Below are 27,710 nucleotides of genomic sequence, written 5' to 3'. Positions count from 1 at the left end.
CCCCAGCATCAATCACATATGCCAGAGTCAAACTCTGTTTCTCTGTCTCTCCTCCATCTCAATAAACACAGAAATGAAGCTTGCTTCTGTAACTGATCTTAACAAGGGAAAAGACAATATGCCCCACAGGATGTAGCAAAATAAATATTTATTAACATCTGAAGCTTTATGTATAACTTTAAAAGTCAATGTGCAAATGGGAGGACTCATACCAATCGCCCTCAAATCCTTTTCCCCACAGTAAGAACAAGTGGCCATTCGATGCCAGTGGTGTCACCATCATCAGAAAAAACGTAAGTCTGAATGGATGTCAGTAGTTAAATGTCACCCTGACTGTCTCCCTTATATTTGCAACTCCAAAAAAGGACAGAGGCCACACACACCCAGAAGGCTGGTTGCAGTTACCCTCACGCCTTAGTAGCGGTACACAAATATATTTCCATCTTTCTGTCCCGCCAGCAAGTGAGAGTCTGTGCCGGACCATTTCACAAAAGACCAACTCTGATCAGAGACAGGTGGGAGGAGAGCCATGCAGTGACCCAGAAGCAAGTCCCAGACGGCAATTTTTCCGGAAGTCAAAACCGCTGCTGCCAAATTCTCTTTGACGTCACCTTCTAGGAACCTAACAAAAAGAGAAGAGACAATTAGAATCCTATCATATGAAAGAGAAGGGAGGGAGGGAGGCAAAAGGTGCATCTGGTTGACCTTGCATGCTACAATAGGCAAGAATTATAATAGTTCAAGTCCCTGTTCCCCACCTGCAGGGGGGAGGTTTCAGCAGTTGTGAAACAGTGATGCGTCTCTCTTCCCCTCTGTCTGTCTCTCCTTCCAAAATAAATGTTTTTAAAATAAAGACCGGAAGTCGGGTGGTAGAACAGTGGGTTAAGTGCAGGTGGCACAAAGCGCAAGGTCGAGCCCCCAGCTCCCCGGGTGAGCCCCCAGCTCCCCAAATGCAGGGGGGGAGGGTTGCCTCACAGGTGGTGAAGCAGGTCTGCAGGTGTCTGTCTTTCTCTCCCCCTCTGTCTTCCCCTCCTCTCTCCATTTCTCTGTCCTATACAGAAAAAACAAAAAAGGCCTCCAGGAGCAGTGGATTCATAGTACAGGCACTGAGCCCCAGTGAGAACACTGGAGGCAAAAAAAAAAAAAAAAAAAAGCAGAGAGAATGAGAGAGGAAGGAGAAAGGACCAGAGCACTAGTCAGTTCTGACATAAGATGGCTGGAGAGCCCAGCTGATAAGAGAGCAGGGCTTGCAGGCCTGAGGCTCCTGGTCTGATTACTAGCATCTCACTTAGCAAGGAGGTGCTCTGGCGTCTCCCTCTCTCAGTGTCAAACTCTAATATGAAATAAATTTTAGGGGCCAGGCAGTGGCGCACCTGGTGAAGCACACACACTAAAGTGTGCAGGGACCCAGGTTCAAGCTTCTGGTCTGGTCCCCACCTGCAGGAGAGCTTCATGCATGGTGAGGTAGAGTCCTGTCTCTCTCCCTCTATCTCCTCCTTCTCCTTCAATGCTTGTCTCTACCCAGTAATAAATAAATTAAAATTAATTCAATTCATAAAATAAACCTTTTTTATTTAACTTATTTATTTATTTTTAACCACAGCACTGCTCAGCTCTGGCTTATGGCTGTGCAAGGAATTGAATGTGGGACTTTGGAGCCTTAGGCATGAGAGTATGGTTCCGTAGCCCCCATGTCCACTTGGTCGATTCCAAATTATATTCCTCCATGAGGATAATTTCTGGAACCATCCATTCCACCCCGGTTCCATGGCTGCCAGTTCTTAGCAACATCGCCCTGCCAGATATTCGTCGGGATGCGGCATCATCTAAGTTCATTTCCCAGGTCTACGCTCGACCGGACCTGCCAATATACGCAGATATCTTCGCCCACCCTGTCCAACGCTTGACGTCTCATCACCCAATCTGGTCCCCTACGCCTACACTGAACTTCTCTGTTCCAGACTCTTGGAAACAGAGTTGGCAGTCAGCTGAGGTCAAGAACAAACACCTCATCACAGACCCCTGCAAGCGTCAACTGGCTTTGACCTAGCACATTATGATTGGGCCCTCCTCAATCGCTATTAAACAGGCCATGGCCGGTGCACCGCTATGTTCCATCGCTGGGGAGCCAGAGACGACCCGAACTGCCCCTGCGGCTACAGACAGACTATGACCCACATAGTCAACAACTGCCACCTCTCCAGATTCAAAGGAGGTCTCGAAACTTTACATCAGGCTCAACCTGATGCTGTTGACTGGCTACGGAAGAAGGGCAAACGCTAGAAGAAGGCATGACTCTCTTTGCAGAACCACATTATGCTTTTTTTTTTTTTTGCCTCTAGGGTTATTGCTGAGGCTCGGTGCCTGCACTATGAATCCGCTGCTCCTGGAGGCTATTTTTCCCATATTTTTGCACTTGTTGTTGTGCTTGTTGTAGTTGTTATTGTTGTCATAGCTGTTGTTGTTGTTGGATAGGACAGAGAAGTGGAGAGAGGAGAGGAAGACAAAGAGGGGGAGAGAAAGACACCTGCAGACCTGCTTCACCTCTTGTGAAGTGACTCCCCTGCAAGTGGGGAGCCGGGGGCTCGAACCGGGATCCTTACGCCGGCCCTTACACCATGTGCATATAACTCACTGTGCTACTGCCCGACTCCCACCATTATGCTATTTATCCCCTGCCCCTTCAGACTACTTCTTAACCAAATGGACTATAACTACAGTACTTCATGTTCTCCGCTCTGCTCTGTGACACAAGGCGATCCAAATGTCCTAGTCCAAGGACAGCAGCCACACACTTGCCTGCCCGCCTGCCCCTGCGGAAGACAGTAGAGCATGACGCCGGCGCTCAGGCTTGTCATGGGGTTGATGGCGATCAGCTGGAACACGGGGCTTCCCAGAGGCTCGCTCTCTTTGGCACAAGGATGACTCAGAACAACAAACAGAAGCCCCTGGGTTAGGAGAAAAATGAGTAAGGACGTGCTGGGGAGAAATAAAGGGCTGGCAGAGACAAAAGCTCAAGGATCACAGGAATGATCAACAGACTACTGAAAAAAAAATTATTTATTTATGTGTGTGTGTGAGGGGGGAGAGGGGGAGAGGGAGAGGGAGAGAGGGAAAAAGGGAGAACTAGAGCATCACTCTGGCATATGCGATACTGGGGATCGAACCTTGGACTTCATACCTGAAAGTCCAAAGCCTCATAGACTTTACCACCCAGTGGGCCATTCTCTTTCACTAGTAAATAAATCTAAACAAACAAAAAAACAAAGAAACCAATCAGATAAACACTGAAGCCTAGGAAGAAAACAAGTCTAGGGACCACTGAATCGTCCTTCCCAAGGAGGTTCATTCTGACCCTAAGTCATTTTTAATTAGGAATACTGCCCGATAAAGTGAGAGGGGAGAGAGAGACAGAGGGAGAGAGATACCTACAGACCTGCTTCACCACTTGTGAAGTGACCCCTCTGGCCCTGTGGGTAGGGAGCCAGGATCTCAAACTGGGATCCTTATGTGGGTCCTTGCACTTCGTACTTAACCCAGTGCACCACCACCTGGCCCCCTCTCTCTTTCTCTCTATCTCCCTCTTCCTTCTTGATTTCTGGCAGTCACTGTCCATTAAATAAAGTAAAAAAAAAAAAAAAAAAAAATCAAAGTTACAGCTAGAAAAAAGAAATTATTCAGCCAGAGAATATTATCAGGTACATACTTTATAGTGTTCCCACATACATTTTAATCTCTCAATTTGAGAAAAGCACAAATACTGCTACCCAGTTTTGAAAACAAAACGAAACAGACAGGCACTAGAGAGAGGGAGACACACTCAAGCAGCTGAGTAAGAACACACAGTGAACCAGGAGACCACGACCTACCATGTCAGAATAGGCTTTGTGACAAACTGACGCTTGGTAGGAATCATCGATGTGCATCTTCGTGAGGAGCTGGCCGCTGTTTAAGTTCCTGGGATGCCAAAAAGAAGTAAGTGAACATTCTCCCAGCAAGCTTTATCCCGTGTCATTCTCTCATTCATCGCAGCAGTCTCTTCTTCCTCTTCTTTTAAATTAACTAATGCATTTATTTACTTACACCAGAGAGAGAGAAGGAGAGAGAGAACCAGGACATTCCTCTGGCACATGTGATGATGGCAGGGATCAAATTTGAGACACTTTACCCACTGTGCCACCTCCCAAGCCGCTCACAGCATTCATGCATTCTTTCCTCTCTCTCTCTCTCTCTCTCTCTCTCTCTTTTTAAATATTTATTTTCCTTTCTGTTGCCCTTGTTGTGGTGGTTATTATTGTTGTTGTTGTTGTTGCTGGATAGGACAGAGAGAAATGGAGAGAGGAGGGGAAGACAGAGAGGGGGAGAGAAAGATAAGACACCTGCAGACCTGCTTCACAGTCTGTGAAGCGACTCCCCTGCAGGTGGGGAGCCTGAGGCTCGAACCGGGATCCTTGCGCTTAGCGCCACGTGTGCTTAACCCACTGTGTTTATGCCTGACTCCAGCTCTTTCTTTTTTTACCAGACCACTGCTCAGCTCTGGCTGATGGGGGTGTGGGGGATTGAACCTGGGACTTTGGAGCCTCAGGCCTGAGAGTCTCTTTGTGTAACCATTACGCTACCTACCCCCACCACTCACAGCATTCTTTGGGATGTGATTTGGGAAAACTAAGGGACACAGAACCTAGTTTATACTCAGTCACAGATTTAGTCCAAAGCAGAACTAGATAGATGAACTTTGTCAACAGTTTAATGTGACAGTTTTGCTTTTGACAAAATGACACTTAGTCTGATGTGGACCCCCCCCCCCCATCACATTGAAGGAATCTTTGTGTTGTAGCCTCTCTCTCTCTCTCTCTCCCTTCTTCTATCCCCTGACCTAATCTTAATAACCCATGAAATTAGAGAGGGCTGAAAAAAGATGAGCAAACTCAGCACCTTAGAGGAAACTTACCAAATCACAATGTTATTCATGATGGTGGTGCCCAGGAGGGCTTCCTGCAGCCCTTGGACCTCAGCAAAGGTCAGTATCGTCTCTTCAGGGGGCATCAGAAGCTGTCTTCCCTTACTTCTGCATCGAAAAGGCTTACAATGTCAGTCTGTGACAGTTTTTCGTTTAATTTTTAAAATATTTATTTATTTATTTTCCCTCTTGTTGCCCTTGTTTTTTTTTATTGTTGTAGTTATTGATGTCGTTATTAGACAGGACAGAGAAAAATGGAGCGAGGAGGGGAAAGCAGAGAAGGGGAGAGAAAGACAGACACCTGCACACCTGCTTCACCGCCTGTGAAAGGACTCCCCTGCAGGTGGAGAGCTGGAGGCTCGAAGCCAGATCCTTACGCCGTTCCTTGCACTTTGAACCACGTGCGCTTAGCCCACTGAGCCACTGCCTGACCCCCCAGATGGTCCTAACTTAAGCAAACAACCGTTGGTCTTGAGCCGATATAACCCGGACAGGTCATGAATAAGTAAGACACATAGCGTCCAGGCCCTCTCCTACTGAGAATGGCAGGCTGACAGGCTCAATAAAGTGTAATGAGCGTGACAGAGAGGATGCCAGGAGTCCATTTTCCTTTTATTTATTTTGCCTCCAAGGTTATTGCTGAGGCTGGGTGCCTGCACTATGAATCCACTGCTCCTGGAGGCCATTTTTCCCATTTTATCCCCCTTGTTGCTACTCTGGCTGTCATTATTATTGTCGTTATTGCTATTGCTGTTTTGGGATCAGACAGAGAGAAAGACAGACACCTGCAGACCCTGCAGACCTGCTTCACCACCTGTGAAGCAAAGCCCCTGCAGGTGGGGAGCCGGGGGCTCGAACTCGGACACTTGTGCCGGTCCTCGTGCTTCGTGTGCGCTTATCTATCCCACTGCGCTCCCGCCCAATTCACATGAGTGCATTTTCAATATACGAGTGAATTTCAGGCATCCATGAGATAGCAGATAAGTGGGTATCCAGGGGGGTCCTAGGTGGTGACGCACCAGGTTGAGAGCACACACGTCACCATGCACAAGGACCTGGGTTCAAGCCCCTGGTTACCGCCTGAAGGGAGGGAAGCTTCACCAGTGGTGAAGCAGAGCTGCAGGTATCTCTTTTATTTTCTCCTCTCTATTTTTTTTCCGGCCTCCAGGGTTCAGTGCCTCTTGCACTGTGAATCTACTGCACCTGGTGGCCATTTTCTCTACTTTTATGAATAGGACAGAGAGAAACTGAGAAGGGGGAGAGAGAAAGGGAGAGAGAAAGACAAGACACCTGCAGACCTGCTTCACTGCTTATTATTATTTTTTGTTTTGTTTTTGCCTCCAGGGTTACTGCTGGGGCTCGGTGCCTGCACTAGGAACCCACTGCTCCTGGCAGCCGTTTTCCCATTTTGTTGCCCTGGTTGTTGTTATTGTTGCCATTGCCGTCGTTGTTGGGTAGGACAGAGAGCAATAGTGAGAGATGGGGAAGACAGAGAGGGGGAGAGAACGACAGACACCTGCAGACCTGCTTCACCGCTTATGATGCGATCCCCCTGCAGGCGGGGAGCTCGGGCATGACATGGTGATCCTTGCGCTGGTCCTTGGGCTCCGCGCCATGTGCACTTAGCCTGCCGTACTACTGTGTCTCCCCTACAGGTGGGGAGCCGGGAGCTGGAATCAAGATCTTTATGCTTCATACTATGTACGATTAATCCAGTGTGCTACTGCCCGGCCCCCTCCTCTCTTTTCCTCTCTATCTCCAGTCCACCTCCCAATTTGTCACCATCCTATCAAATTAAATAAGTAAATATAAATAAGTACAGGTATATGCAGAGGTCAAGAGTAAGCCCAGAGCTAGAAATATGTACATGTAAACAGCTGGCATCCTAGGTCAATGAAGCTGTGAAAACTGAGAGGAGGAAGAGTTTAGGACCTCGGGGCACTGGCTATGTGTAAGGGACATAGAGCCTTCCAGGAGGACCAAGGAAGAATAAGCTCTCCCCCTGCCACACCCACTCCTGGGTCTCTAAACTGGGTCCCAGGGAGCCCGCGTGAGGCACCAGTGGCTGCACTGTCGCACCAGCACTGAGAGATGACATGCCAGACAGCCAACGTTCTGGGCAACCGTGTGACGAAATCGTTCCTTAGCCACCAGTGGAGATCAAGTCAATGCTTTTCTCACCCGCCGTCCTCGGCAAACGTCATGACTTCCACTTGCTGGTCGCAGAGGGTCCCACTGCTACTGACAAGTCTCCGCTTTGTCAGGCCAAGCACGGCTTTTATATTTCCAGAGCCCAGCAGGACTTGCTTTTCATGGGCACCATCAGAAGAATAAAGTAATGCCCTGGAGCAAACAGATGGAAAAATGGAGAGAAGTCAAGAATAAGTCTATGTCTGTGTCTGTGTGTCTGTGTGTGTGTGTTTTGTTTTTACCAGAGTCCTGTTCCACTCTGGCCTATGGTGGTGTGGGAAATTGAACCTAACATTTTGGAGCCTCAGGCATAAGAGTTTGTTTACATAACCATTATGCTATCTCCTCTGCCCAAGCATAAGTCTTTAATATTAAAGTGCAGGGGTCAGGAGGTAGCGCAGCGGGTTAAGCACACGTGGCACAAAGCGCAAGGACCGGCATAAGGATCCTGGTTGGAGCCCCCAGCTCCCCACCTGCAGGGGAGTCGCTTCACAGGTGGCTAGGCAGGTCTGCAGGTGTCTTTTCTCTCCCCTCTGTCTTCCCCATCTCTCTCCATTTCTCTGTCCTATCCAACAACGACATTAATAACAACAATAACACTAACAAAAAAAAAAATAACAAGGGCAACAAAAGGGAAAATAAATAAATATTTTAAAAAATTGGGAGTCGGGAGGTAGCGCAGCGGGTTAAGCGCACGTGGCTCAAAGCACAAGGACCAGAGTAAGGAGCCCCCGGCTCCCCACCTGCAGGGGAGTTGCTTCACAGGCAATGAAGCAGGTCTGCAGGTGTCTGTCTTTCTCTCCCCCTCTCTGTGTTCCCCTCCTCTCTCCATTTCTCTCTGTCCTATCCAACAACAACAACAATAAGAGCCACAATGCTAAAACAACAAGGGCAACAAAAGGGAGGAAAAGTGGTCTCCAGGAGAGTGGATTTGTGGTGCAGGCACCGAGCCTCGGCATTACCCTGAAGGCAAAAAAAAAATAATTTGAAAGTGGGAGTCAGGTGGTAGTGCAGTGGGTGAAGCACAGGTGGCGCAAATCCCAAGGACCAGGACCGGCGTCAGGATCCCAGTTTGAGCCCCCAGCTCCCCACCTTCAGGGGAGTCATTTCACAGGAGGTGCAGCAGGTCTGCAGGTGTCTGTCTTTCTCTCCCCCTCTCTGTCTTCCCCTCCTCTCTCCATTTCTCTCTGTCCTATCCAACAACAACAATAAAACTACAACAATAAAACAAGGGCAACAAAAGGGAATAAATAAATACATACATACTTTAAAAAATTAAAAGTGCTAGGTTCAGTTTTCATTTATTTATTTTAGACAAAGACAGAAATTGAGAAAGAATGGGAAAACAGGAGAAGAGAGACACCTGCAACACTGCTTCACCACTAGTGAAGCATCCCATCTGTAGGGGAGGACAGGGGCTTGATCCTGTGTCCTTGTGCACGGTAATGTGTGCACTCAACAGGTGCAACACCACCGGCCCCTTGGGTTTTTGTTGTTTTTGTTGTTTTTTAAACCAGAGCACTGCTCAGCTCTGGCTGATGGCGGTGCAAGGACTTTGGAGCCTCAGGCATGACAGTCCCTTTGCATAACCATTATGCTATCTACCCCCTCCCTTTCATTAAAAAAAAAAAAAAAAAAGCCTTAACAAGGCTCTGTATTGTTTCTTGGTTTTGTTCATAGCCTTTGAGCTATATTTTATTTAATTTATTTATTTTTTGCCTCCACAGTTATTGCTGGGGTTCGGTGCCTGCACTATGAATCCACTGCTCCTGTGGCCATTTTTTTTCAATTTTTTGGGTAGGACAGAGAGAAACGGAGAGGGGAGGGGAAGATAGGGAGAAAGACAGACACCTGCAGACCTGCTTCACCACTTGTGAAGTGACTCCCCTGCCGGTGGGGAGCCAGGGACTCAAACGGGGATCCTTCTGCGGGTCCTTGTGCTTTGCGCCACGTGCACTTAGCCTGCTGTGCTACCGCCCGACTCCCTATCTGAAATTCTTACTAGAGCACTGCTCAGTTCTGGCTTATGGGTGTGCTGGGGATTGAACCTGGGACCTCGGAGGCTCAGGCAACAAAGTCTCTTCTATAACCATTATGCTGTCTCCCCCAGTCCTCTCTGGCAACTCTTTGTAGGATTCCTGACTTTGCATAATTATACCTACAGGGAATCAACATCCTAAAAAGTCCTCCTCCTCCAATATCCAATGGCCATCTTAATGCCCCCTCCCTTACCCTCCCTTGTAGACTCACTGGACTCTTGAGGAGTAGTCTGGGGCTGGGTCTATCAGCCTCAAATCCAGGTCCTAACAAATTTGATACAAACTGCCAGAGACAAAGACAAGGGAAAAAAAAAAACAAAAAAAACTACTTGAGTGGCCCAGGAGGTGGAGTAGTGGATAAAGCATGGGACTCTCAAGCATGAGGTCCCAAGTTCGATCACTAGCAGTACATGTAACTGAGTGATGTCTGGTTCTTTTCTTCCTATCTTTCTCATGAATAAATAAATAAAATCTTAAACAACTACTTGCAAGTTAGGGCTGGGGACACAGTATACCAGATTTTTAAGCTAAGCAGGGCTCTGGTCTCTCAAATAACTACATAAATATTCCAGTAAAGAGAATTACGTACCTGATTTCTCTAATCTCCAAATTTCCCAAAGCCACACACACAAGACTGCTAACATCAGGCACAGGAACTATCTGTAAGACTGGCACCTACGTAAAACAAAGCAGCCAACATCAAGACTTGGTTGTTTGTTTCTTAATTGTTACAAAATTTGTCACATTTCATTCTATCCTCACTATACCAGGTCTCCTGGTTGCCAACATCTGCACAGTTGTGAGTAGCTTTAGCAAACATGCTTTTACCTAGAAGCTTTTATCTATGAGTCAGAGACGCGTAGTAGTGTTTACTTTGAGTTTTGCATAAATTCCATTTTTTGTATAATTTTGCATAAAGTTCCCGTAACTTCTAATAATATGATATAACGAAATACATTCTGGTAAGTAAACAAGTGAAATATTCTGTAGCCATTTTAAAATAAGATTTTAAAAAAAAAAAAAGATTAAAAAAATATTCCCTTCTGTTTCCCTTGTTTTATTGTTGTTGTTGTTATTGATGTCGTTGTCGTTGGATAGCCCCTGCATGCAAAGTATAGTGCTAGAAACTGTGGGCATAAATGAATTCAATGTGCTGAGGAAGTAGATTTTAAGCATTTTCATGCAAAAAATAAATCAATCTAAGAGTAGCTCTATGAGGTGACAGATGTGTTCATTGTGAGCAGTGTCCTGGGCCTGCATACAGCCCAGGCTCGAGCCCTGGCACACCAGGTGGCAGTGCCACTGCCCTGGGGAAGCTCTCTTGAGGGCGCGGGGTATGTCTCTCCCATTCCGTCAGAAGAGACATGAAAGCCTCAACTCCTTGAGCAGATTTACTATAAAAAGTCAACTCTGGATATACATGTGAAAAACAAATAAAACCCAGTGTTAACAGCAGGAACCAGCTGTTGTGTACAGAGGTGCTCACGATACGCCTGTGGTTGGAAAGCTTTTTTCCTCCCTCCCTCTCCCTTCCTTCTTCTTTCTTCCTTACCAGAGCACGTTTCATCTCTGACTTAAGGTGGTTGGAGGGATTGAACCTGGGACTTTGGAGCCTCAGGCATAAAAGCCTGAGGTTTTGCAGAACCATTACAGTGTCTCCCCATCATCTTCTACGAGAGGTGAGACCACGTTGGCTAAGCTGGCTATGAGACCATGTTGGATACGCTGCCCTTCCACACGGCCAGGCAAAAGGACTACAGACATCTGTTTCAGCTCCAGGCTTCTCTGACTTACCTCTGTGAAGTGCCAGGAATTGATTTTCTCCCACTGCCAAGTGTCCAGAGCTTTCCAAAGCGAAACTACATATTCACAAGCAGTTATGATACACGGGGTTTTCAGACCAGCTATTTCCCACCACACGGCACTCACGTCCACAGGACAGGAACCTGAAGGATTCTGATACAGAAAGACAACAGCTACTGTTAAAGGGATACTTGAAGGTCTGTTTTATAAAAGGAATAAATGTGAAAAAGGCTAAGAGTAGGGGCCAGGCATTGGGCAACCCACTCGAGTGCCTATGTTACCATGTGTAAGAACTCGGCAGGCTCAATCCCCCGGTCCCCACCCTTCACAAGTGGTGAAGCAGGGCTGCAGGTATCTCTATTTCCCTCTCTACCTCTCCCTTCTCTCTCAATTTCTCTCTGCCTCTAGCCAATAATATTAAAAAGAAAAGAAAAATAAGAGTATAAAAACTAGAAAAAATATAAGATGAATGTAAGGTTTTTTTCATATTTTTTTCCCTCTTGTTGCCCTTGGTGTTTTTTTGTTTTGTTTTGTTATTGTAGTTATTATTGTTGTTATTGTTGTCGTTGTTAGGACAGAGAGAAATGGAGAGAGGAGAAGACAGAGACGGGGAGAGAAAGATACCTGCAGACCTGCTTCACCGCCTGTGAAGCGACCCTCCTGCAGGTGGGGATCCTTAGGCCGGTCCTTGCGCTTTGCGCCATGAACGCTTAACCCGCTGCACTATTGCCCGACTCCCAAATGTAAAGTTTTATGAAAGTCAAAAAGAGAACTTTGTTGGAGTACCAGGGAGTAGCATGGTGGTTCTGCAAAGACCTCTGAAGCCCCAGGTTCAATTCCTGGCAACACCCTAAAGCAGAGTTGAGCAGTGTTCCAGTGGGGGAAAAATGTTTTCATTGAGGGGGCCAGGTTAAGAGCACACATTACTGAGGTGGGGCGGTAGCACAGCGAGTTAAGCGCACATGGTGCGAAGCACAAGGAGTGGCATGAGGATCCCAGTTCAAGCCCCCAGCTCTCCACCTATAGGAGGGTGGCTTCAAAGGCAGTGAAGCAGGTCTGCAGGTGTCTGTCTTTCTCTCCCCCTCTCGATTTCTCTCTGTCCTATTCAACAATAATGACAGCATTAACAACAATAAACAACAAGAGAAACAAAAGGGGGAAAAATGGCCTCTAGGAGCAGTGGATTTGTAGTGTAGGCACCAAACTCCAGCAATAACCCTGGAGGCAAAAACAAACAACAAAACAAAACAAAAAGCACACACACATAGACATTACAGTGCACTAAGTCACAGGTTCAAGCCCCTGGTCCCCCACCTGCAGGGGGAAAGCTTCACAATGGTGTCTCTCTGTCCCTCTCCATCTCTATCTCCCCTTACCCTCTTAATTTCATTCCATCTCCATCCAATAATAAATCTTTTTTTTTAATTGTTGCTGTAGTTATTATTGATGTCATCATTGTTTAGAGAAATGGAGAAAGGAGGGGAAGACAGAGGAGGGGAGAGAAAGACAGACACCTACAGACCTACTTCACTGCCTGTGAAGCGACTCCCCTGCAGGTGGGGAGCCGGGGGCTCAAACCGGGATCCTTAGGCCGGTCCCTGTGCATTGCGCCACCTGTGCTGAACCTGCTGCGCTACTGCCCGACTCCCTCCAATAATAAATCTAAAAAAATGTTTTAATTTAAAAAAAGATGTGGTTTGAGAGGTGGCACAGTGGGTAAAGCATTGGACTCTCAAGCGCGGTCTGGAGTTTGATCCCCGGCTGCATATGTGCCAGAGTGATGTCTGGTTCTTTTTCTCCCTCCTCCTATCTTTCTCATTAAGGAATAAAATTGAAGTCATATATTATTTTTAAATTTATTTCCAACATAAATTTATAATCCTAAATATATTTATCTAAGAAAAAAAAGTAAACAGTTCTATAAGTTAGTAAAGTGAAGAGATAACATAATGATTCTGTAAAGAGCCCCTCATGACTAAGGCACCAAAGATCCTAAATTCAGCCCCCAGCACTGCCACAAACCAAAGGTGAACACTGCTCTGGGAATAAAACAAAAACAAACAAACAAACAAACAAACACCCTCCTTAAACAAGTTAGAAAAAAAATGAACATAATCTAGGGGCTGGGTGGTGGTGCACCTGGTTGAGCACACGTTACTATAAGCGAAGACCCAGGTTCAATCCCCCAGTCTCCACCTACAGGGGGAAATCTTTGCCAGTGGTAAGGTAGTGCTGCAGGTCTCTCCCTCTCCCTCTCTCTCTCTTTTAAGATTTTATTTATTTATTCATGAGAAAGATAGGAGAGAAAGAAAGAGCTAGATATCACTCTGGTACATGTACTGCCGGTGATTGAACTCAGGACCTCATGCTTGAGAGTCCAATGCTTTATCTACTGCACCACCTCCCGGGCCACACTGCAGGTCTCTCTCTGTCTCTCCTCTCTATCTCCCCCTTCCATCTCAATAAATATATAAAAAATAATTTTTAAAAAATCTAAACACAATGAAAACTAAATTGAAGAAATTATTAATGATAAAAAGCAGGAAAACTGATATAATAAGCAAACCAAGTAAATAAATACAACCAAAAATGTGCTTTTTAAAAAAAAAAATAAATGAAGGGAGGCGGGAAGAGACTTAATGCCTATAAACAGACCAAAATATGTTTTAAGAATGATTAATTGCCAAATTTGAAAATACAAATGAAATGTCTGATTTCTTAAGAGACCTAGTGAGTAGGGATGGGTGTTGGGCACTCCCGGTTGAGCGCACATTACAACGCGCAGAGACCCGGGTTCAAGGCCCTTAGTCTCCACCTGCAGAGTGAAAGCTTTACAAGTGGTAAAGCAGGTCTGCAGATGTCTCTCTTTCTCCCTCCCTATCTCCCCCTACTCTCTTCATTTCTGTTGTCGACATCCAATGGATAAAGATTCAAAAATAAATAAATAAATAAAATAAAAGGAAAAAAGGAAAAAAAAAAAAAAAAGAAAGAAAAACAAAGAGAAAGAGAAAGAGAAACCCAGTGGCCAGGCCGGCAAGATAAGGTCGCTTGAATGCTGTGCTTGCTTTGTGGGGTGCACAGGCCAGGACAGAACCGGGACCCTATCTCACTGAAGGAACTTCGCTGTGTCATGTCTTTCCCTCGGCTTCGCTATCTCTGTCTCTGAGGGAAAAAAAAATAATAAAGTTAGCCCAGAGCAATAAAGCTCCAGTGAGAACTAAAAGCAAACAAAAAACAACAGTTTGGGAAGTCGGGCGGTGGCACAGCAGGTTAAGCACAGGTGGCGCAAAGCGCAAGGACTGGTGTCAGGATCCCGGTTCGAGCCCCCGGCCTCCCACCTTCAGGGGAGTCGCTTCACAGGCGGTGAAGCAGGTCTGCAGGTGTCTGTCTTTCTCTCCCCCTCTCTGTCTTCCCCTCCTCTCTCCAATTTCTCTCTGTCCGATCTAATAATGACGACATCAATAACAACAATAATAACTACACAATAAAAAACAAGGGCAACAAAAGGGAAAATAAATAAATTAATTAATTAAAAAAAAACAATCTTTTTAAGAATATATTCAGGAGCGGTTCTGAAACCATCTGACCAATAGTGTGTACCTTTTCCTTTTCTTTTCTTTAAAGCAGTAAGTCTTTTTTTAATTATTATTTAATGTTTTTTACCAGAAAAAAAATAAATTTTTAAATTTTTTTACCAGAACACTGCTCAGCTCTGGTTTATGGTGGTGTGGGGGGATTGAACCTGAGACTTTGGAGCCTCAGGTAATACTGACTGTTGTGGGGAGAGGCAGGGTTTTGCTTATGCATCTCACCATGTATGAAGCAGATCTCAACGGAGAATTTTCAAGCCCCAAGTGTCAATCATGCTGAGACTGAAAACTCCTGCTCTCTCATATGCTACTTCAAGGATGTGTGTGTAAGAGGCTACCTAGGTGCAGGGGAGATAGCATAATGGGTATGCAAAAAGACTCACACCTGAGGCTCCAAAGGCCCCAGGTTCAGTCCCCAGCCAACTAGTGCTCTGGTCAAAATCAAAAGCAAAACACTGTATGTCCCATAGCAAGTGGAAGATTAAACAGGGACAAGTGAGTGGTGGTGCATTCATTCAGGTTGAGCACACGATACCATGCGCAAGGACCCAGGTTCAGGCTCCCAGCCCCCACGTGCCGGGGAAGCTTCACAAGCAGTGAAGCAGTGCTACAAGTATCTTTCTCTCACTCTCTTTATCTCCCCCTTCCCTCTCACTTTCTCTATCTCTATTCAATAAAAGAATATGTTTTCATAAAAAAATCATTATGAAAAATTAAACATTTAGGGTATTATAATCTAGAACTGCTGTTACCTATCTAGCTATAAATCACTGTGATTCTCCTTACAGCTAGCTACTCCATGTAGGCAGGCCTCCTTTTTCCCCCTTTCCCTCTGTCAAAATGCCTCATGGCTAATCTAGATGTCAATTTGAGTTACAGAGCTGAAGCTGTCCTTGGCATAGCTCATAATATCAGTTTCATTAGAAGGTAAGAATTTAGGGTGGGGGTAGACAGCATAATGGTTATGCAAAGAGACTCTCATGCCTGAGACTCCAAAGTCCCAGGTTCAATCCCCCACACCACACAGAGCTATGCAGTGCTCTGATATTTGCCTCTGTGTCTTTCTCTCTCTGCATCTCTCTCAAAAATAAAGTAAATAAAATACAAAAAACAAAAAACAAGAAGGTAAGAATTTAAACTGTGGTCCGGGAGGTGACGCGGTGATAAAGCTTTGGACTCGCAAGCATGAGGTCCTGAGTTCAATCCCCAGCAGCATATGTGCCAGAGTGATGTCTGGTTCTTTCTCTCTCCTCCTGTCTTTCTCATTAATAAATAAATAAGATCTTTAAAAAAAAAAAAGAATTTAAACTATCTCACCAAGTTTGCTTAAGAGCACTAAGCATGAACAAACAACTGTATGACTGAGGCGAGGGTAGATAGCATAATGGTTATGCAAAGAGACTGTCATGCCTGAGACTCCAGAGTCCCAGGTTCAATCCCCCACACCACCATAAGCCAGAGCTGAGAAGTGTTCTGGTTAAAAACAAACAAACAAGCAAACAAAAACTATGATTAAATGCTTCTCTATTTCTTCTTTTTTTAAAATTTTTGAATATTTAGTATTGGATAGACAGAGAGAAATTGAGGAGGGGGAAGATAGAGAGGGAGAGAAACAGAGAGACAGAGAGACACCTGCAACCCTGCTTCACCACTCATGAAGCTTTCCCCCTGCAGGTGGGGGCCAGGAGCTTGAACCTGGGTCCTTGCGCACTATAATGTGTGCACTTAACCAGGTGCATCACCCCCCGGCCTGCTTCTCAATTTTCTAACAAGTCCCTAAAGTTTTCACACGTTAAAGACACAAGACACATTACAAGGGAACAGTCTTCTGACCTTTAACTTTGAAACCAATTGTAGGTTGCCTGGGCTTAAGCTATCACAAGCAGGAAGGTCTGCTATTTCAGTCTGTGAAAACAAAAGTCACACCATTAATCTAGGCCTTCTGTCCGAGGCCTGCCTGGGACACTCACTCACCAAAACATCTACTCCATGCACTCTTTCCTCCTCTGCTAGTAGCCAGCCACAGAGCTCCAAATGTTTCACTGATGATCAACAGAATAGGATTCCCCCGCCTTTGAAAAAATACATTTTTAATTATAAAGCTCAGTTTCCCCAGAGTTTGGTGTTTACAGTAAAGTGACACCAAAGGTGTTGAAGCATTCCTAAATGTGAAGGGGTAGAGGGGGGGAAAAAGTCACGCTGTCCAAAATTCACTAAGATAGCGCCTTCTTCCAGAGAAACGTTTCCCAAAGGAAGTAGGTTATACCTGTTCGAGGGGACGGTCCCGTGATTCCCGTCCTGTATGTCCACACAGCTGATTCTCTCTCAAAGTGCATGACCCACTGGGCTGAAGTGTTGCCTGAGGATTGGCATCACAGGGAGGCTGTCTCCTCCCGCCTGACATTAGATAGCACCGGCTGCTATCTAATGAAGCTTGGCTGGCCCAGCCGGCGGGGTCTCTTGTGGCTTTCAGGGGAGAAAGCCAGGGTGCAGGGCAAGCTTGTCCAACGGCCTCTGCAGACCCTTGTTCACAGTTGGGTTGGGAGTCAACTGCTGGCGTCGTGCCCAAGATGGGGAAAGTGGGCGAACCCCCAACCGCTGTGACGATGTCACTGTTATCAGCCGCTGGAGTATTCATAGGAGTGAAAAGTAATATTGAGGAAGACAGGCCCTTCTTCTGAAGCTGGCTGTTTAGTGTGGACGGTTTCAGGTGTGTTTTTCTTGACTGAGGAACATGTTCCTCGTCCAGATCCGCCATCTTTCTATCTACTTGTTCAGAACTCAGTTCCTTAAAAATGATATGTTTGCCTTCTCTGAGGTGTCTTTCTCGCTGTGTTTTTGACCCAAAGGGCTCAACAGGCTTTTCTGAGCAGGATTTCAGTTTTTCAAGCTTCAGAGATCCAAAGTCTTCATCCGGTAACTCAAAGGCTGTGATTTTGAGAAACGATGCCAGTTGTTTCGAAGTGAGCATTTCCTCCATAGGAAACGGAGCCTTGGGAGCATCATGACCCAACCTCACGTAAGTATTACTACTAGGAGGACAGGAATCCTCTTTCGGACCACACACTTCCTTCCCTGAAAAAAGAAAGCAACAACCACACCCCCATAGAGAGATATTAATACCCAACAGAGTGAGCTTCCAAACTCCAAACTCCAGTGTTCATGACTCTTCCCCACCTCAGGCTCTGACGTCTCTGTGATTAGCTCCAACACGGGCTGTAGGTTGGTGACTAACTAGTAGCTTTTTCCATAGCATCAGAAATAGTACTGCACTGACAACATCAATTGGGGGGAAAAAATATCAAGGGTGGTCCCAGCTCTGTCACTGGTTTGTTGTGGTAACTTGGGCAGGACAGTTCACTTCATCTCCCCTTGTTCCTCTCTCTTTTTTTTTTTGTCTTTATTCAATTATTTTGGATGGAGATAGAAATTGAGAGGGATGGGAGAAATTAAGAGGAAGAGAGACAGAGACACCTGCAGCACTGTTTCACCACTTGTGAAGCAGGTGGGGACTGTGGGCTTGAACCTGGATCCTAGTGCACTGTAATGTGTGCGCTCAACCAGGTGCGCCACCACCCCGCCCCTAGACTGTGACTCTCCGCAAGTCTCACTCTTCTCAAACTATGATTCCACCAGAGAACTGGTTACAAAATGTTGGCTCTTCTTGGGTGAAAACTTAGCCTGCTCACTCTTTTCTTCTTTTTAATTTTATTGATTTATTCATGAGAAAGATAGAAGGAGAGAAAGAACCAGACATCACTCTGGTACATGGACTGCCAGGGATTGAACTCAGGACCTCAGGCTTGAGTCTAGTTCTTTAGCCACTGCGCCACCTCCCAGACCACTTTTTTTTTTTTTTAAATTATTACCTTTTTAGTGCCCTTGTTTTTATTGTTGTTGTAGTTATGATTATTGTTGTTATTGATGTTGTCATTGTTGGATAGGACAAAGAGAAATGGAGAGAGGAGGGGAAGACATAGAGGAGAGAAAGACAGACACCTGCAGACCTGCTTCACCGCCTATGAAGCGACTCCCCTGCAGGTGGGGAGCCGAGGGCTCGAACTGTGATCTTTACACTGATCGTTGTGCTTTGCACCACGAGTGCTTAACCTGCCGCGCTACCGCCCGACTCCCCTTTTCTTCTTTTTTTAAGATTTTTATTTTTACAGATTTATTATTATTATTATTTTACCAGAGCACTGCTGAGCTCTGGCTTATGGTGGTACAGGGGACTGAACATGAGACTTTGGAGTCTCAGGCATTAGTCTCTTCTCATATTCTCATAACCATTATGCTACCTACCCTCCACTTCCTGCTTCTTTTTTTTTAAGATTTTACTTATTAATGATATGTAGGTAGTACTTATAGTGTTGTCCTGTAAACTTTTCACATGTTCATACTTCAAAAGTCATTCTCCAAACTTGTATGATGAATTTTTTTTTTTTTTTTACCAGAGCACCGTTTATCTCTGGCTTATGGTGGTGCAGAGCCTTGAACCTGGGACTTTGGAGCCTCAGGTATGAAAGTCTGTTTGCATAACCATTATGCTATCTACCCTCTGCCCTTTATTCATGAGAAAGATAGGAGAGAGAGAGAACCGGACATCACTCTGGTACATGTGCTGCCAGGGACTGAACTCGGGACCTCTTGTTAGTCAAACGCTTTTTCCACTGCAACACCTCCTCTAGACCACTCTTTTATTTTACTTTATATTATTATTTCTAATTTTTTATTTCTCTTACTTTATATTATTATTATTATTTTTTTTTATGGTACCTCAAGATAACCAGGACTGATCCTATGACAGTTTAGTCTAATTAAAAACCTGTTCCTTATGCCTGAATTTTCATTTAGTTATTTATTATCGGATAGACACAGTGAAATTGAGATGGATGGGACAGACAGAGAGGGAGAAAGACAGAGAGATACCTGAAAACCTGCTTTGCCACTTGTGAAACTTCCTCCTACAGGTGGGGGCCAGGGGCTCAAGACCAGGTCCTCGCGCATAGTAATGTGTGCTTCAGCAGACGCGCCACTGCCTGGCCCCTCTGAATATTTTTCATCTATAAAGTGAGGATACATGGGAGTCGGGTGGGAGCACAGCAGGTTAAGCGCACGTGGCGTGAAAGGCAAGGACCAGCGTCAGGATCCCAGTTCGAGCCCCCGGCTCCCCACCTGCAGGGGAGTCACTTCACAGGCGGTGAAGCAGGTCTGCAGCTGTCTATCTTTCTCTCCCCCTCTCTGTCTTCCCCTCCTTTTTATATTTCTCTCTGTCCTACCTAACAATGACGACATCGATAACAAGAATAACTACAACAACAATAAAAAAACAAGGACAGTGGTCCGGGAGGTGGCACAGTACATAAAGCATCAGACTCTCAAGCATGAGGTCCTGAGTTCAATCCCCGGCAGCACATGTACCAGAGTGATGTCTGGCTCTTTCTCCTCCTATGTTCCTCATTAATAAATAAAAAAATAAAATCTAAATAAATAAAACTATCAGGAAAAAAAATGAGGATGCATATGGGTTCTAGGGGGTGGGCAGTGAAATAGCTCACTTACGTGGGGGCATAACGGTCTATCTCCTCTCTCGATTCTCTGTGTCCTATCAAATAAAAACAAATAAGACCAAGTACTTGTATTTAAAAAACAGTTCACTTGGGATAATGTGCTGCTTCCCCAAAACCACAACCCAGATGCAAGGCCATCCCCAGCACACTGAGGGAAGCTTTGGTGATGCACTCTTTCTCTCTCTCTTTCTGCCTTCTCTCTTTTTCTCTCTCACCACCTTATGCGAAAGCCAAGCACTGCTCTAATCCTTTCTCCCTCCATTAAAAAAAAAAAAATATATATATATATATATATATATATATCTTTCATTAAAAATGAAATCATGATAGGGCCAGGCAGTGATGCACCTGGTTAAGCGCTCGTGTTATAGTGCACGGGGATGCAGGTTCAAGCCCCTGATCCCACACTGCAGGGGAAAAGCTTCATGAGTGGTGAAGCAATGCTGCAGATGTCTGTCTGTCTCACTCCCTATCTTTTCCCTCCCCTCTCAATTTCTGTCTCTAGTAAATAAATATTTTTTTAAAAAAGAATTCATGTAAAAAAAAAAAAAGTGAACTAATAGTTCTCCAACCTTTTGAACCTTCCAGGCACATGTTAAGTGTTGACTACCAACACCAGTCTTCCACCTTTAACTCTCTTCTTACCGTGAATAACTGCTTTCTGAGTCCGACCTCTGTGCAAGACGGCTTGCTGTTTGGAATTACTGAAACCCGACAAGCTACAAGTGGGCAGGGAGAGTTCATGGGGATCTGATCTGGGATTGCTGACTGAATTCCTCCTTTCTCTGCGTCTTCTATTCCGTGGCTGGGATAAGGCATCTCCAGAAGGCTCAGGTGACTTGACTCCGGTTAATGAAAGAACTTCCCGAGGACTTCTGGGGCTTGCTTGGCCTTCGGATGTGTCCGACGTACTAGTTGTTCTTCGGTCAGGTGCATTATTAGAAAGCCTTACCTTTTTAGCCGGTTCTTTACTTTTGAACCCTTTTTTTCTGACACCCAAATGACTCTGGATGACAGCCTCCAGGGCTACCTTCATCTGGCAGTTCGACATGCTTCGAGTTTTTCTAATGTAATATTCTGCAGGAAATAGAAGGCCCTCAAGCACTGTACACGAATGTGTCTGATCGTCTGCAGAAACAGGTGAGGCCGCTTCTGGACTAAGGCTCTGAGACTGATGTATGACCTCATTTTCCTGAAGACTTTCATCTCTCCCATCGGGAGTGTTACTGGGAGAGTTCAAAGAGTTTTCTGAGTGATTCTGTTCTTTGAAGTTTCGGTTTTCCCGTGTCTGTAAGCCACAAGTGAGTTCACGTTTCCGAGGTGAATCATCCGCCTCCAACTGCCGGCTATTTGTACCGACAACCGCATTTAATTTTGGGCTGCCTGAAATGACAGCCATTTTTCTGTTTTGCGCCTGGAAGTTTGCGGGTGACACAGGGCAGTCATTTGGATAACCGTACGCAGTTAGTTCAGAGGGATCTTCTGGCGGTTTCAGCTTAAGCTGCTGACCCCGAGTCCTGCCGTCTGATGGAGTGTGTGAAGGAAGTGTAGTCCCCCTTTGGGAGTGACTTCCTCCTTCTACTCCTGAGGGTTCATCAACACCTCCTTGCAATCTGGCGGCTGATGGAACTAACAGACTCTCTCCACCAATTTCTGTAAGTTTTGCTGGAGGATCCGGAAGGTAAAACATGGAACTATTGGAAAGGCAAGTTCTTGTTTCAGCGGCAGATGTCTTAGGACTTTCTCTGCTGATTCCTTCCTGCTCCGTGAGGCTTTTTTCAGAGAGCAGAAGCAAACCAGCGCCACAGAGACACCCCGGCTCCTCCTGTGAGGAAAGTGTTCTCTTCTGCTCTGTTTTCCTCCCACCTGGCAACACATATTTCTGCTTTTTCTCACCCTCAGGACCATTGGTCCTACAAGGAAAACTCTCTTGGGTAACATCTGTTCTTTGCCTATCTGATCTTTTTACTGAGCCATCTCTGTGGTTAAAGGGTTTGGGTTCAAGGTCTAGTGGAAGACGTGTCTTTTCTCGAGTGTGTTCATCCAGATGGGTATTCTTCTGTAAGGTGTCATGAGAATAAACTTTGTTTTTAGGTTCTGAAAAGAAAGAAATGGATATAATTAGTATTTTTGAGGTGGTGAAAATGTTTTGGAGTGAGGCAATGATGAGGATGACTGCACGATCTTGCAGGCACACAGAGAAGCATAGAATTATCCACTTAAAAACTTCATTGCAGCGAGTCAGGTGGTAGCATGACGAGTTGAGCGCACATGGCACAAAGCACAAGGACTGGCATACGGATCCTGATTCGAAGAGAGTCGGGCGGTAGCGCCGTGGGTTAAGCGCACATGGCTCGATGTGCGAGGACCGGCGGAAGGATCCCGGTTCGAGCCCCCGGCTCCCCACCTGCATGGGAATTGCTTCACAAGCGGTGAAGCAGGTCTGCAGGTGTCTTTCTCTCCCCTCTCTGTCTTCCCCTCCCCTCTCCATTTCTCTCTGTCTTATCCAACAACAATGACGACAACAACACCAATAATAACTACAACAATAAAAAACAAGGGCAACAAAAGAGAAAATTAATAATAATAAAAGATCCCCGTTCGAGCCCCCAGCTCCCCACCTGCAGGGGAGTCACTTCACAGGCAGTGAAGCAGGTCTGCAGGTGTCTTTCTCTCCCCATCTTCCCCTCCTCTCTGTCCTATCCAACAACATCAATAACAACAACAAAAACAATAATAACTACAACAATAAAACAGCAAGGGCAACAAAAGGGGAATAAATAAATATTTTTTAAAAATCTATTGAGAGTCGGGTGGTGGCGCAGCAGGTTAAGCGCACCTGGTGCAAAGCACAAGGACCGACAGAAGGATCCGAGTTTGAGTCCCCGGCTCCTCACCTGCAAGGGAGTCGCTTCACAGGCGGTGGAGCAGGTCTACAGGTGTCCACCTTTCTCTCCCCCTCTCTGTCTTCCCCTCCTCTCTCCATTTCTCTTTGTCCTATCCAACAACAACAACAACATCAATAAGCACAAAAATGTTAAACAACAAGGGCAGCAGAAGGGAAAATAAAAAAAAATAAATATTAAAAAAAAATCTATTGCAGGGGTGGGGGAGATGGCATAATGGTTATGCAAAGAGACTGTTGTGTCTGAGGCTCCAAAGTCCCAGGTTCAATCCACCCCACCGCTCCCACCCCAACCCCCACTACCATAAGCAAGAGTTAAGCAGTGCTCTGGTAAACAAAACAAAACTCAATTGCACAACCTGGTAAGTGGTACAGTGGAGAAAACACTGGACTCACAGGCACGAGGTCCAAAGTTCGATCTCTGGCATGCCTGCGCGACAGAGTGATGCTCTGACTCTCCCTTTAAAAAATCATTACCAAAAAAAAAAAAAAAGGAAACTTTTCTTATTCTTTTTAGTTGGATATGAGAAAAGGAATCACAGTCAAATATAGTTGGGAAATGAATAAGCATAAATGGAGTTAGGGAGACAGCTTATTGGTTCTGCAAAAGACTCTCATGCCTGAGGGCTCTGAAGTCTCAGGTTCAATCCCAGTTCCTCCATAAACCAGAGTTGAGTAGTGCTCTGGTAATTTCTGTGTCATGCTCAGTATCTTTCTCATTATCACACCTGAGGATCCAAAGTCCCAGATTCAATCCACCACACTACCATAAGCCAGAACTGAGCAGTGCTCTGATAAATAAATATTGAAGTTAAATACATATATAGGAAGTTATTATTTTTTTTAAGGGAGGGAAGCATAAATGAATAATTAGTTTTACCTGAGTGGGTTAGCTGGAGTGAAATTTCCTGCCGGAGCAAGTAATTTTCTTCCACTGACTTCTTAACAGAATTCTTGGCTTTGTCAGCTCTTTGAGCACGCTAGAGAAAACAAAAGCAGCTCGAGGGACAAAATTAAGGAAAATGGAAGATCGGTAAAGTTTCTACGACTACAAAGCAGTGTTCATCTATGTAGTTTGCAAACCTCGATTTGAGAGAACAAGATTCGCTTACCTGAAGGCGGGCCAGTGTCTTGGTATATTCCCTTTTCAAGAATGCTAATTTCTCCTTCAACTAGAGGAAGAAAAAGAGTGAACACTACTGAGTGGGTGGAAAGGCCACGTCACAGAGAAGGAACAGGACACCTACTGGTGGCAAGTGTATGGTTCCCAGCCAGCACACTGTTAGCAAGAGGCCAAGGACAGAATAACACTCACTGGTTCACACGATGGATGGCTCATGCTAATTTCCCTCCCTACAAAACACCAAATTCTCCAGCAGCTCAGTACTTCTGGACAAACTGTCCAAACCGTTCTCTACCACCTGGAGCATTTCCCCCCTTAGCTTCTTTTTAATTTTTCAAGACATTGCTTACTGTTTTATCTCCTGGGGAGAGGAGAGAGGAGAGAGGGGGCAGATTTGCTAGTCTTTTTTTTTTTTTTTTTTTTTACAAAATCTGTGTGAGCTATCACATCGTTCCTGTTTCATCACAGTACTCAGTACATTGTGTTGTACATTTCTCAGCTTCCTCCTTAGCTGTGAGATACAGAGGTAGTAGCAGGAGCTGTCATCCTTGGAAAGTCATTCATTCAGCAAAGGAGTCTTGTGTTTTGTCAGCTCTAGGCCCAATTAGCCCCAGCACCTAGGGCCCTCACTAACGGGCTGCTCCAAGTATGTCACTAAGCGTGTACCATCAGGAACTGAAGCTGTGACCAAATGCTTGTACCTTCATGCTGGCAGTCAAATAACAGCCAAAATGCAGGGCCTGGAGGGTGCTGCACATGTTACAAAGTGCAAGGACCCGGGTTCAAGCCCCTGGTCCCCACCTGCGGGGCGGGGCGGGGGGAAGCCTCACATGTGCTGAAGGAGTGCTGCAGGTCTCTCTCTCTCTCTCCCCCTTCCCTCTTGATTTCTCTCTGTATCTATCAGATAAATAATAAACAAAATGTTTAAAACAAACCAAATGTCCACTAACAGGATGAGTAAATATACAAACTATTGCAATCTATGCTACTACATAACAGTATTACTCCTAGGTGCTAAATACAGAGTGATCAGACTTAACTGGGTGAAGAATACAGACAGGACTCATGAAAACAGGTCTGATCTCCACCCATGTAATCAGGACCTAGATAGACGGGAGAGATGGCCCAGGGCAAGAAATGACTTTATTAGACAGGGTAGCCTGAGAAGGCTTTTGAGGACTACAACATGAACTCAGACCTGAAGGAAGAAGGAGTGAGCTCTGAGAAAATGGGAGGAAAAGGAGTTTATCTAGAGGGAGTCGGGCGGTAGCGCAGTGGTACCGGTGTAAGGATCCCTGTTTAAGCCCCCAGCTCCCCACCTGCAAGGGAGTTGTTTCACAAGGGTGAAGCAGGTCTGCAGGTGTCTGTCTTTCTCTCCTACTCTGTCTTCCCTCCTCTCTGCATTTCTCTCTGTCCTATCCAACAACGACAACAATAAAACAAGGGCAACAAAAGGGAATAAATAAATATTTTAAAATATTTTTTTAAAAAGTTATCTAGGGTATAGATGAAACCCCTACAAGCCAGCGGTGGTGTGGGTTCTTATCAGCTCTTCTGCCAGACTGCTTTTCACAGGATCCTATTTCTCACCAGATCTTCCCATCATCTGGAAATCATCCTGTTGATTTGTAAATGACCTTTCCCACCCACACAAGAAAAAAAAAAAAAACGGGGGGGGGGGGGGGGGGGCGGGAGCATTGATAAGAAGGCAGGTGAGTAATGGGAAGGATAGTTCCCAAACGACCTGCAGAACTACAAACTGGCAGCGGGTCGGCAGGGCCAACAGTGGTCAAGGCAACAAAGCAGGAGAAACACAGGTTGGAAACAAACTCCAAAGCCTAGGCGACCAGGCGGCGGCGCACCTGGTGAAGCAGACAGTGCACAAAGTCCAGGGTTCAAGCCCTTGGTCCCCACCTGCAGGGGGAAAGCTTCACAAGAAGTGAAGTAGGTCTACAGGTGTCTTTCTTCCTCTCTATCTCCCCCTCCCCTCTCCAATTTTCTCTTTCCTTTCTATTATTATTATTAAATATTAATTTATTTACTTTTTGTTGCCCTTGTTACCATTGTTGTTGTAGTAATAACTACAACAACGTTATTGACGTAGTCGTTGTTGGCTAGGACAGAGAGAAATGGAGAGAGGAGGGGAAGACAGAGAGAGGGGGAGAGAAAGACAGACACCTGCACACCTGCTTCACCGCCTGTGAGGCGACTCCCCTGCAGGTGGGGAGCCGGGGGCTCAAACCGGGATCCTTCCTTTGCGCCACGCACGCTCAACCCGCTGGGCTACCGCCCGACTCCCTATTATTATTATTATTATTATTTTTATCAGAGCACTGCTCAGATCTGGCTTATGGTGGTGTAGGGGGTGGACCCCGGGACTTCGGGAGTCTCAGGCATGAGAGTTTCTTTGCATAACCACTATGCTCTCTACCCCTGCCCTCAATTTCTCTGGCTGTATAAGATAAATCAGACATTTTTGAAAAAAGTCTAGCAGCAGAGCAACATCTACAAAGAGGAAGGAGAGGAGAGGGGAAGGAGGAGGAGGAGGAGGAGGAGAAAAGAAGGGATGGAGAAGGCACTTCCGTTCTGCAGAGAGGAGGGGGAAGGAGGAGAGGGAGAAGAATTAGAAGAGGAAGAGCGTGCTCTTCCCCCCCTTCTCCCCTGCTCTCCCCCCTTCTCCCCCGCTCTTCACCCCCCGCTCTTCACCCCCCCCTCTTCTCCCCCTGCTCTTCTCCCCCGCTCTTCTCCCCCGCTCTTCACCCCTGCTCTTCTCCCCCTGCTCTTCTCCCCCCCGCTCTTCTCCCCCTGCTCTTCACCCCCTGCTCTTCACCCCTGCTCTTCTCCCCTGCTCATCTCCCCCTGCTCTTCTCCCCCTGCTCTTCTCCCCTGCTCTTCACCCCTGCTCTTCTCCCCTGCTCATCTCCCCCTGCTCATCTCCCCCTGCTCTTCACCCCTGTTCTTCTCCGGAGCCCCGCGCACGCGCACTGGAGCAGGAGGCCCCCGGGGCGACGCGAGGCGACAGTGAGGCGGGAAGTGACGGGGCCTCTCTGTCTTGCACCGCTGCACCGCTGCACCCGGTCCCCGCGCCCCGCGATCGCGGCTCTCCCCCACACTTTCACTCCCCGCGCCCCCCCCGTGCCGAGGTCAGAGGTCACTGACGCCCGGGGCAACCCCGTGAGCCCTAAAAACGAAAAATAAATCCTAGGAAACAGGAGGGCAGAGTGTTCAGAGGCAGCCCCGCACCTTTTCCTTCTCCTCACAGCTCAAGGGCCTCCCGGAAGGTTCGTCCATTGGGCCGGCCGATAAGGGGAGCCGTTGGTAGCTCCCAGCCCGCGGGGCTGGCCCGGGGCTCCGGAGGCGCCCGGGGAAGGAACGCGGGACCCACGGCGCACGTCAGCGCGCGACCAGCTGGCCCACGCGCGCCGGGCGCGCCCTCAGCGCGGAGCCATGGCTTCCACCGCTCGGCCTGCGCATGCGCGGCGGGAGACTGCCGAGCCACGGAGCGGGGCCACTTAGCGGAGAGCCGAGAA

At 46.4% G+C, this 27,710-nt stretch overlaps 2 protein-coding genes across 13 annotated transcripts in view; one reads left to right on the top strand and one right to left on the bottom strand.

Annotated features, from left to right (window-relative positions):
- Positions 1-131: 131 nt before the first annotated feature.
- On the bottom strand, positions 132-27,649 carry PALB2 (partner and localizer of BRCA2). 12 transcript variants are annotated; one of them, XM_060172792.1, is made up of 14 exons: positions 27,424-27,643; positions 25,221-25,283; positions 24,170-24,229; positions 23,938-24,037; positions 20,798-22,249; positions 16,849-17,657; positions 16,416-16,487; positions 10,984-11,145; positions 9,779-9,864; positions 7,142-7,303; positions 4,952-5,065; positions 3,870-3,957; positions 2,800-2,948; positions 132-622 (listed from the first exon to the last, which is right to left on the bottom strand). In XM_060172792.1, exons 1-14 carry the CDS (start codon positions 27,469-27,471, stop codon positions 415-417), a joined length of 3,573 nt encoding a protein of 1,190 aa, XP_060028775.1. In that variant the 5' UTR covers positions 27,472-27,643; the 3' UTR covers positions 132-414. The 12 variants fall into 12 exon arrangements, 10 of the variants coding, with proteins under 10 accessions (XP_060028775.1, XP_060028774.1, XP_060028777.1 ...); XM_060172791.1 differs by having other exon boundaries at positions 4,952-5,068; positions 27,424-27,641; XM_060172794.1 differs by lacking the exon at positions 16,416-16,487 and having other exon boundaries at positions 4,952-5,068; positions 27,424-27,642.
- Positions 6,997-27,710, top strand: part of CHP2 (calcineurin like EF-hand protein 2) — a 108,409-nt gene continuing 87,695 nt past the window's right edge. The window contains exon 1 of the mRNA XM_060172811.1: positions 6,997-7,002. The gene's annotated coding sequence lies outside the window, so the exon portion shown is untranslated. The remainder of the gene's footprint in view (positions 7,003-27,710) is intronic.

This window comes from Erinaceus europaeus, chromosome 15, assembly GCF_950295315.1.
Source record: "Erinaceus europaeus chromosome 15, mEriEur2.1, whole genome shotgun sequence".
NCBI classification, from domain to species: domain Eukaryota; kingdom Metazoa; phylum Chordata; class Mammalia; order Eulipotyphla; family Erinaceidae; genus Erinaceus; species Erinaceus europaeus.
Note: the sequence above shows the minus strand (reverse complement) of the source record. Positions and strands in the feature narration are given on the sequence as shown.